Source organism: Physeter macrocephalus, chromosome 7 (genome assembly GCF_002837175.3).
Source record: "Physeter macrocephalus isolate SW-GA chromosome 7, ASM283717v5, whole genome shotgun sequence".
Lineage (NCBI taxonomy): Eukaryota > Metazoa > Chordata > Mammalia > Artiodactyla > Physeteridae > Physeter > Physeter macrocephalus.
In genome coordinates, this window is record NC_041220.1 from 79,245,022 (window position 1) to 79,256,247 (window position 11,226).

Consider the following 11,226-nt stretch of genomic DNA (forward strand, 5'->3'; position numbering starts at 1 on the left):
ACAGTCACAGAGGGATTTGTCTCTAGTGGAAAGACAGGCAGGTAAACAATTGCAAAACACTTGTTTAAGAAGTGTTTTTATGTAAAATAGAACTTTATATATGACGCAGGGTGAGTGAACAAGTACGAAGTAGCCTAGGATTGTCTATAAATGACCTCCAAGAAACTTTAAAGCAATGTCTATTTTCCCATTGCTGTGCTTTTGCTTTGCACTTTTAAATTGGTTCCTTCAGCTTGTATTTAAAGTACTATGATTTTTCTATGTGTGACATGAAGCCTTATCCCTAATCTTATTTGAGGTTGTAATCAACATTTATCTTTGCCTCCTGTAGCTCTCAGGAGACATAGGTTCTAGTCTCAGCTATCTGAGTAAAAATAAAAACTTTACTTCTCTGCTTCAGTTGCCTTATCCATAAAATGCAGGATATGAAATAATCCCTAAAATATCTTCCAATTCTAATTACTGTTTATTTAATAAATATATTTTATTTGCAAATTCTTTTTCCTTTTTTTAAAAAATAATTTTTATTTTGGGATTTCCCAGAAAGCACTTTCATAAAGTGAAAAAGTGATGTATGTATTTGCCTAGAACGCAAGGTCTATGTTAAGGAACCTTTTTAGCCCTATTTCAGTTGCAAGGCAGTCATGTGAAAAAGGGATTAGATTTGCGAGAGGCAACAGTGATGTGGGAAAAGTACTGAAGTCGTCAGTTAGAATTGAAATCACCGGCACATACTTTTTGGTTCTATCTAGCATGCAGTACTTTTGAGTATCTTTAAACATTTCATTTTAAGTTACCATGTAATTTGAAGTGTTCACTTTTCTTTTTCTAGTTAAGGTGTACAGTTTCTTAAGGTATACAGTTAGATCATTCATTGAGATGTTGTTTCTTAACAGAGGGTGTTATCAGCTGTAAATTTCCCTTTTAGTACTACCAGTGGTGAATCCTATAAGTATGGTGTGTTGTGTTTTTATTTGTCTTTGACCCATTGGTTGTTTAAGAGTGTGTGGTTTGGGAATTCCCTGATGGTCCAGTGGTTAGGACTCTCTGCTTTCACTGCCAAGGCCCTGGGTTCAGTCACTGGTCAGGGAACTAAGATCTCACAAACCACACGGCCAAAAAAAAACATAGGAATGTGTGGTTTAATTTCCATATATGTGTGAGTTTTCCAGTTTTCCCTATTTTCTTTCTTTTATTGACTTAGTTTCATGCCATTCTGGTCAGAAAAGATACTTTTTATTAAGACCTGTTTTATGGCCTACCATACGGTCTATCCTGGAGACTATACCATGTTCACTTGAGAAAAATGTGTATTCTGCTATTGTTAGGTGGAGTGTTCCATATATGTCTGATATCTGATTGGTTTATAGTGTTGTTCAAGTTCTTTATTTTCTTTTTAGTCCCTGTCTGGTTTTTCTGTCCATTATTGAAAATAGGGTATTGAAATCTGTTATTGTGGAAACATGTATTTCTCCCTTCAGTTCTGTCAATTTTTGCTTCATAGATTTTGGGGCTTTGTTGTTAGGTTCGTATGTGTTTATAATAGTAATATCTTGTTACTGGTTTTACTCTCATCAATATAGTCCTTCTGGGTCTTTTGCAATCCATTTTGTCTAATTCTAAAAATAGGCACCAGCTCTCATTTGGTTACTGTTTGCATGAATATATTTTTTTCATCCTTTTACTTTCAAATAGTTTGTGTTTTTATATCTAAAGTGAGTCTCTTGTAGATAAGATATAGATGGATCTTTTTCCCCCCCTTAATGTACTCTGCTTCTCTGCTTTTTAATTGGAGGATTTAATCTATTTTCATTTAAAGTAATTACTGATAAGGAAGAAGTTACTTCTGCCATATAGCTGTTAGTTTTCTCTGTGTCTTACATATTTTTTGTTACTTAATTGCTCCATAGCCTCTCGTTTTTGTATTTACAGTTGACCCTTGAACAACACAGGTTTGAACTGTGTGGAGGGTCAGCACCCCTAACTCTTGTGCTGTTCAAGGGTCAGCTGTAGTTGTTTTTTGTAGGGAACCTTTTTGATTCTTTTGTGTATATTTTTTAGTTATTTTCTTAATGATTACACTTAACATCTTAAAGTTGTAACAGCCTAGTTTGAATAATAGCAACTTAGTTTCATGAGTATACAGATAGTCTGCTTTTCTACAACTTTATTCCACTCCCTTTATATTTTAATTGATAAAATTATATCTTTATACATTGTTTTATTTTACATATATATGATTATTTTATGCATTTGCCTTTTAAGTCATATATTTAAAAAGGAGTTACAAATCAGAAGTTCAGCAATGCTGGCTTTATATTACCTATGTGATTACCTTTACCAGTGTTCTTTATTTCTCACAGCTTCAAGTTACTGTCTGTTGTTTTTTCATTTCAACCTGAAGGACTGAGTTTAGTATTTCTTGTAAGACAGGTCTACTAAAAACAAACTACATTAATCTATTTCCCCCTTACAGTAGTCTCTAAAGACATTTACATATACTATAGCCAAAGAAGTAAACACAGATTATCATCAAATGTTTTTTCTCTTCTGTTGATGGAGTAAAACAGTAAGTTCATGGTGGCTGCCTGAGAATCATCATGGGAACTTAATAATAGGCTTTGATCCTAGATTTGTCGATGTAAGCTCCCCAAGTGATTCTAATGTTCATCCTGATTTGGGATTCATTTCTACTTAGAAATTCACGTGTCACCTTCAGACACTTTATGTATTAAAGTGTATATAATATAAATATACTATATTTACATATAGTATATAGAATATAAGTATATTCTATATAGAATATAAAGTAACAAGTAGAAAATAGCAAAAATGGTTTGAGATGTGACTATTTAGCTGAATTACTGGTTACTATGCACACCAGCCTCATAGCATTTGAAATTCAGAGTTATGTCACAGTAGAATTACATACGAATCTTAGATCTTCTATATAGCTTGCAAATAGTCAAAATGGCAAGACTGTGCTGTATGCTGGTTTGCTTATCATTGCTGGATATTAATACATGTTATATCATCTAAATGTTTATTAAATACCTATAGAATGAATCTTTGTGTGCCTCATGAAACACAATCTTTGTGTGCCTCATATTAAACTATGTGTTCATATTTGTTATTTGTGATATGATTCTATTTGAATTGAATATTATTAACAGGATATTTCTATTAATCATTAGAGTTTTCTCTGTATTGTACTCTTATTATATTCAGACAACAGAACTTCCCAGTAAGCTGTTAAATCCCTTAAGCAAAAGCACCTACAATCAGTCTCTTTACTAAGTGAATATGTTTGTCATTTAGGTGCCTATGGTTCATGCTTGAAGTTTTAATGACAAAGAATGAAAATAACAGCCATGCCTTTATGAAAAAGATGGCAGAGAACATCAAGCTAACAAAAGATGCCCAGTCTCCAGATGAATCGAAGACAAATGAAGTAAGATATATATTAGGCCAGTGGGTATTAAGATATTACAGGAAAAAATATTATGACCCTTGTCCCACTTGTTTTTCCTATTACATAATAAAATAGATTACAGAATGTTTATTAAAAATATATACTTAGTTTTTACTTTATTTCATTAAATTGAATTCTGTTATTTGAAGAACGTTTATTACTTTGAAAAAGATATTAAAACTTCTACATAGCACAGGAATAAGAAATAGTAAAATTTACAACTATGCTGTCTTTAGAACTTTTAGTAAGAGTTACAGACAAGTAGATATTCCTTTTGTATGTTTCCTTTAGTTTGGTTTGTTGTTTTTAACACATACTTGGCATTCATGTTAAATTAAGTGAAGGGGTCTTTTTTTTGTTGTTTACTAGGAGGCTACATAAGAAGAAATGCCAAATGCAGAATGTTCAAGGAATAGATAATAACCCCATATTATTGTTTTGATTCGATTTTATATATTGGTTAGAATTGGTACTTGTGGTTATTTTTCACTACTGAAAGCTATATGTGATTTTTTTTTTCCTCCCTAGAAACTTTATACAGTGTGTGATGTGGCCCTGTGTGTTATAAATAGTAAAAGTGCTTTGTGCAATGCAGATTCACCAAAGGATCCGGTCCTTCCAATGAAATTTTTTACACAACCTGAAAAGGTAATTTTCTTCCCTTCATTTTTCTACCATACTAAGCCTATTTCAATTTGTTACTATCAACCCTAGTGGCAAGTATTGGACTGTCTTGACTACAGAGTAAAAAAAAAAAAAAAAAAAAAAAAAAAAAAAAACCTCTGTGAGTTTATCAAGAAATGGGAGATTGTCTTCCAAAGCCTGAAAAATATCATTCTCACCTTACAGAGTAGAGAATACAAATCAAGCTTGGTGGTGGTGTTCCTATGTGAGCTATTCCTTCTGGATATTTCTAATATGTAAGAGGAATTTTCAAATTTCTTAAATTGTTTTCATCTCATTAAAACACTGTTAGTATTTTTTCAGACAAGAAGTAAACAAAATATTTGGTAGAGTATAAATATATATACATCTATATATGAAATAAAATGTTAGAATGAATGGAATTGGTCTTGGCAATTGACAGACCTGGATTAGAATCAACCATTTCTAATTTGAAGGACCTTACACATGTTAACTCTTCTAAGCCTCAATGTCTTCATCTCTAAAATGCAGATGATGATAATACCTGTGAACAATTACTAATATACCTAGGTTTCTAAGAGTCTGTCACAAAGTAAGCATTTAATAAATGGTATTAATAATAAATAGTACATTTATTCTGCTGTCAGCAAATGAAGTTTTCCATGTAAGTAAATTTTTCAGCTAACTAAAGCTCTTTAAGTTTTTCCAGCTAATTTGGATTAAGAAACTTTTTCAAAAAGAATGCCTTTGAGGGAGGCCCGCATACCACCAAAAAAAAAAAAAAAAAAAAAGAATGCCTTTTATTTATTACCCACTTTAAGGTGGTATTTTAAAGTTTAACTTTCCTGTGCTTTGTTTAAAAAAACTATCCTTAATATTTTTAATTGGAAAAAATAAGGCATTTAAAATTTTCAACAAAAATTTTAATCAGACTTTTAGTACTCAGAATTTACTCTGCCTGGTTTTGATAGGAATAATAAGGATTGCAAAGTTACTTCTGTTCTAATTGAATTTACTGGTCTTTATAAATACTCCTGAGTGAGCTCTTGAATTTAGATTTACTTTATTGTTGACCCAGGGCTATCATGACTGGAATAGTACCCAAATAGAATCTTCATACATCATCAAGAATTTAAATTGCTGTTTGTCACTACACCTAATTCTGGTTGTTTTTTGTTTGGATATGAAACTTAGAATGTCTTTAGCCTTCTTAATAATAATTTCGGTTTTTTTCTGTTTTCAATGATCAGCTTTCCTCATTTCCTTTTCTAATATGTTGCTTTTAATATGGTATAAATTCAGACAGGAGAAAACTAGGCATATTAAGATAGTGAGCTTAGAGAAGCTATAGTATATCTTCATGTAACATTTATTTTAGCTACATAAAAGCCTTTGTGGGGAAGAAAAGAAAGATACAGCCTTGCCTAGAACACATGCCAAAAGTGTTATTTCTTTTTATAGGCACATTTAAGCCCTCTGTTCTTTTCTGTGATACTAGTGTGAAGGTAAACTTAATAAAAGAAAAATAATTTAAGTGCCATTACTTAAAAATTAATGAACTTCCAGATGGGAGTAAGTCATTTTGCTTCCGTGAGACCATTGTAGTTTACTCGTGTGCTATTCCCAGGATAATTAACAGATAGAGGCACCATAGGATCAAATTGAACTCTTATACAGCTATAACTTTCAAAAGTATCATCAGTGTCCACATTTGGTTTAATTCATTTATTAACTGGTTAATACCACTGCAGCCAAAGAACATTATAATTGACTTAGATTTTGATGGTGTATTTACCTTTGTGATTTGGACAGTCTACTTATGGTTCTAGGAAACAAAATATTTTTAATTAAAGTACAGATTTTTTTTCAGTAAGGATAATTTTCTTGAGATTGTGTGTGGGGTTCTTTTAGTGAAAATTAAGTGCCTGATATATGCATAGTACGATTTTGGATGCTTTGGGAGCCCCAAAGAAGTAAATTTTAGGGACTTCCCTGGCAGTCCAGAGCTTAAGACCCCATGCTTCCACTGCAGGAGGCGTGGCTTCAGTCCCTGATCGGGGAACTAAGACCCGTGTGACACGTGGTGTGGCCAAATAAATTTTTTTAGAAAGTATATTTTGGGGCTTCCCTGGTGGCACAGTGGTTGAGAGTCCACCTGCCGATGCAGGGGACACGGGTTCGTGCCCTGGTCCGGGAGGATCCCACATGCCGCGGAGCGGCTGGGCCTGTGAGCCGTGGCCGCTGGGCCTGCGCATCCAGAGCCTGTGCTCCGCAAGGGGAGAGGCCACAACAGTGAGAGGCCTGCGTACCGCAAAAAAAAAAAAAAAAAAAAAAAAAAAGTAGATTTTATAATAGAGTGGAGAACATAGTTCATTGAATAAACTGGAGACTGCTCTGAACCATATGAAAGAATAGAAGTGTGTTTTATTTAAAATGTGATTTAAGGGAATTCCCTGGCATTCCAGTGGTTAGGACTTCGTGCTTTCACTGACTATGGCCTGGATTCAATTCCTGGTCAGGGAACTAGGCTCCTGCAAGCCACGTGGCGCTGCCAAAAAAAAAAATGTGATTTAAGTAATTTATATCTGACATTTGACTAAGTCTTCTGTGTCACTGAGTTAATTTTAAAACTAGACTTATGGTATGGTTCATGAAATATGCTTTGATGGTTTGATATGTTTCTTAGCACAAATGAAACTGTTATTGTAAAGCAGAATGCCTTGAAAAGTCTTGTATGGACAATAAAAATATGTTCACTTTTTTTTGTTTGTTTTTTTTGATAGGACTTCTGTAATGACAAGAGTTATATTTCAGAAGAGACAAGAGTACTTCTGTTAACAGGAAAGGTATTATGTACTAGATAATTGGGGGATCTTTATCTCATGTGCATATTACTTCTGCTATTCTTAGAAATAACCTTTAAATGTCCCTCAGATTTTATAGTTCCTGATTCTTAGGGATCATGTTGTGGATTACAGCATCTAAAGCATTTGTTCTCTCAGGCTTTTTTTTTTTTGCCATGAACCACTTTAGAATTACAACCATGTGTTCTCATCAGTACTGATAGGCTTCAAGTTATTTAGAATTCACAAAGCGGATGTCCCTGAAAAATGGTATAATAAATTTAGATGTGTAAGATAAAGATAATTTTAAAGTACTAATAAGTTAGACAGTTTATATTCTATAAAGGTAATATGACATTTAAAAGAGCAAAGGGAAATTTAATATTTGATAAACAGTGTCTAAACTATTACTATATATATTCAGTAGTTTACCTGTAAGACATTTTATTATGTCTTAATTATTATGTATTTCACTATGTTTTAGGGACACTGTTTATTTTGATCAATAGGAATAATTAAATATTGCATAGTTATTTTTAAGTAGAGGTAATGCTTTTGATTTGTAATTATGTTTAGATATAGTTTTACAGAATTATCGTTTCTAATAAATTTAGGATTTAACTTTCCAAAGCAACAACAGTTCCTGGCCTTAAGCGAAACCGTATCCCTTACATGTGTCTAAATTTGTATGTATTCCTTTCAGTAAGGTATAAAATAACATGCGTATATGTAATTTTTAGCCAAAACCTGCTGGAGTACTAGGTGCGGTAAACAAGCCTTTATCAGCAACGGGAAGGAAACCATATGTTAGAAGCACTGGAGCTGAGACTGGAAGCAATATTAATGTAAATTCAGAGCTGAACCCTTCCACCGGAAATCGATCAAGGCAAATTTTTTCTCCAATTGTTTTTGTTACTATCACTCACTACTTGGTTCATCTTTCAGTTTCTTTTCTTAAAGCACTGTATCACAAAAATGGACTTTAGGAAACATCTTAGTAAAAAAAAAGTAGTGCTAAATTTTAGTATAATTAATGATGGAAATTGAGAGTGTACTACACATTTTGAAACTGTTTAGCATTCTAAATGTGTAGAAAAGTTAAGTGGAAAAACGTAAGAATTAGTAATACAGTAAAACTAATTTACATGGAAGTGTGTGTATGTGTTTAAATTTAACACTTAGGAGAACTGAAAATGTAACTCTTTAATTTATATGCTTTTTAATTTTTAACTCAAAATTAGTATAGCATGAGTAGCGATAACATTGTTAACAACATTTTCCACTTATTAAAGATTCCATGTTTGGGACTTCCCTGGTGGTCCAGTGGCTAAGACTCTGCGCTCCCAATGCAGGGGGCCCAGGTTTGATCCCTTGTCAGGGAACTAGATCCCACGTGCCACAACTAAGTTCGCATGCCACAACAAAGATCCTGCATGCCACAACTAAGACCTGACACAGCCAAATAAATAAATATTTTTTAAAGAGATTACATGTTTTTTGTTTTGTTTTGTTTTTGCAGTACGCGGGCCTCTCACTGCTGTGGCCTCTCCCGTTGCGGAGCACAGGCTCCGGACGCGCAGGCTCAGCGGCTATGGCTCACGGGCCCAGCCGCTCTGCGGCATGTGGGATCCTCCCGGACCGGGGCACGAACCCATGTCCCCTGCATCGGCAGGCAGACTCCCAACCACTGTGCCACCAGGGAAGCCCCTAAAAGATTCCATGTTTAATGTGTCAAGTGTTTTACTGTCTTAGCTACTGCATAAAAATTTCCATCTGACCCTACTCTTACCAACACTAAATATTGAGGCTTTTAAAGATTTTATTCTAATTCATGAAATTTTAAGCATAAATTCAGTGGTGGTGTTTTAAACACATTTTTAGCAGTAGAATCCCAAAATATAAAAAAACTAACGTGGAACATCTGTGGTTTACATAGATGGTGGGGGTCAGACACCTCCCCTATGACCTCTTCTTACAGCCCCTTCCCTTGCAGAGCATTAAGAACACAGACTGGAGAAAACTATACACTCATCTGTTGTATTTTTGCTTTGTTTTAGGGTTTTCCACCCCCAACAAATAGGCTTATAGAATAGTTGTGTTGTTTGTTGCTTGTCAACTAAGCTTTCTATCTGGTGGTTTTAGGCAGTCATTTCTGTCTTACATTAGTAAGGTAAGATGGAAATCCAAAACTTGATATAGTAGAGCAGTAGTCTGTAACCACAGAAGATCTGAGTCCTGTTAACGTTACTTCACTTGGCCAGGCTTCTAAATCAGCCTAAGCCTCTTTCCTTATTGGTATAGTGAGAGAGTACACTTCCTATTCATGTGGTGAAATAAAGAAGCTTTGGTTTATTTCTCTTCAACAGGGAACAGAGTTCAGAGGCAGCAGAAACTGGAGTTAGTGAAAATGAAGAGAACCCTGTGAGAATTATTTCTGTGACACCTGTAAAGAATATTGACCCAGTAAAGAATAAGGTAAATTTTAAAATTTAACAAGTGGGTTTTTCCCATGGAGATTCTTATTACAATTTTATGATGGGGTAAGAAACCCACGGTCGACACATTAATACATACTACGTACTATACCTGTGTGTATACCACCCCCTGCTATACTTACTGGGCTTCCACTCTACAGAATTCATTCTGTCTGTGTCCACTCTCTTCATTTACCAGAGTTTGTGTGGTCACCTTCTCCCACCCTACTTCTCCCAATACCTTGAAAGAATAGGAACTGAAGTGTTTTGAGATCGTTTTCAAAACTTTATTGACTCCCACCAGGGATCAACACTCTGTTTCTGTTGTTGTTTTAAGTTAAACTTAATGAGCTGACCTTTTTTTTTTTTTGTGGTACGCAGGCCTCTCACTGTTGTGGCCTCTCCCGTTGCGGAGCACAGGCTCCGGACGCGCAGGCTCAGCGGCCATGGCTCGCTCACGGGCCCAGCCGCTCCGCAGCATGTGGGATCCTCCCGGACCGGGGCACGAACCCTTGTCCCCTGCATTGGCAGGCGGACTCTCAACCACTGCACCACCAGCGAAGCCCTGACCTTTTAAAATATGTTTGAGTTTTTATTTAACAGCTGCATTCTTGATGGTGTATCTTTTAACTGTGGCCCCGGATATTCTTAACAATTTTTTGGCAGGACAGAAAGGAGTATAACATTGGTAGGAGGATAACTTTCCTCAGTAAGAATGACCTAATACTATTATTTCTTTTTCTATAGAATCATGTTCTTGACATACTTTTTTTGCCCCTCATATATTTATGGTATTATCAAATGTTTTAGGAGTTATCCTCAGGTACATAAAATATGGGACTATACACTTATTCCACAGTAGCTGAACTTTTCCTATCCAAACTCATTATCTGAATTCAAACTGAATAGGTAAGGATACATTTTTTAGGTCAGTCTCTATCCATACTCTTGCTGTTTGCTATCTGAACTTCAGTATGTCAGTAAATTTAGGTAACAGGGAACCTCTCACTTTCAAAACTCTTAGAATTCAGAAACCAGTAGATTTAGATATTGTGGGATCCTTCTAGAGAATTAAACATTGAACATATCATGGTTAGATGCAGACATGCATATTGCCACAGATACTTAAACATGCTTACAATATGTATTAAGAGGTGGTACAGGGATGCAAATGTTTTAATCTAGTACAAACATCTGTCTATAACCTTTTCAACCTCTGCTGTAGAACTGTATAGAAGATAAATTGGACATTTAAATTCTAATTTCTGAGGGGCCAAAATATTACTTTGATTGATCTGTAATATTATATTGTTCCAAACACTGTTTTAACTTTTTCATACTTCCAAAGAATGTTTTAACAGATTCACTGTTGCCCGAAGAGACAGGGGTTGTATTTTGACAAAAGCCTGATAGCTTCCCAGTCAGATCTCCCATAAGTTGATATGATCATTTCTTTCCAGGGTCTGGTTCTCAGTCTTGCAGGCTCAAAAAACTATCTTGTTGTACTAAAAGAAGATAAAGATCTAAGAGAGTGTTTCTTGGTAACCAGTTTCTCAAAGAGATTGATGCATAAACCAATTTATTAGTTATGTATATAAAAATTATCCAGCAAATTGTATATGCATGTTTACAAATCGGAACATTTTCTTCTATTATTTATTTACTCTGTGAGCAAAATCAAATGGTAATATGGGGCTTCCCTGGTGGCACGGTGGTTGCCCGTCCGCCTGCCGATGCAGGGGAACCGGGTTCGCGCCCCGGTCTGGGAGGATCCCACATGCCGCGGAGCGGC

The 11,226-nt window shown here is 35.0% G+C and overlaps 1 protein-coding gene and 1 long non-coding RNA gene across 8 annotated transcripts in view; one reads left to right on the plus strand and one right to left on the minus strand.

The window, feature by feature from the left end:
- Nucleotides 1-11,226, plus strand: part of PDS5A (PDS5 cohesin associated factor A) — a 139,199-nt gene that overhangs the window by 110,388 nt on the left and 17,585 nt on the right. For all 7 annotated transcript variants that reach the window (XM_024118288.3, XM_024118291.3, XM_055086088.1 and 4 more), the window contains 5 exons: nt 3,319-3,451; nt 4,001-4,120; nt 6,901-6,963; nt 7,701-7,846; nt 9,327-9,435. In XM_024118288.3, the coding sequence (XP_023974056.1) occupies nt 3,319-3,451; nt 4,001-4,120; nt 6,901-6,963; nt 7,701-7,846; nt 9,327-9,435 (571 nt within the window). The remainder of the gene's footprint in view (nt 1-3,318; nt 3,452-4,000; nt 4,121-6,900; nt 6,964-7,700; nt 7,847-9,326; nt 9,436-11,226) is intronic.
- Nucleotides 1-11,226, minus strand: part of LOC114486593 (uncharacterized) — a 67,615-nt gene that overhangs the window by 14,088 nt on the left and 42,301 nt on the right. The window lies entirely within an intron of this gene.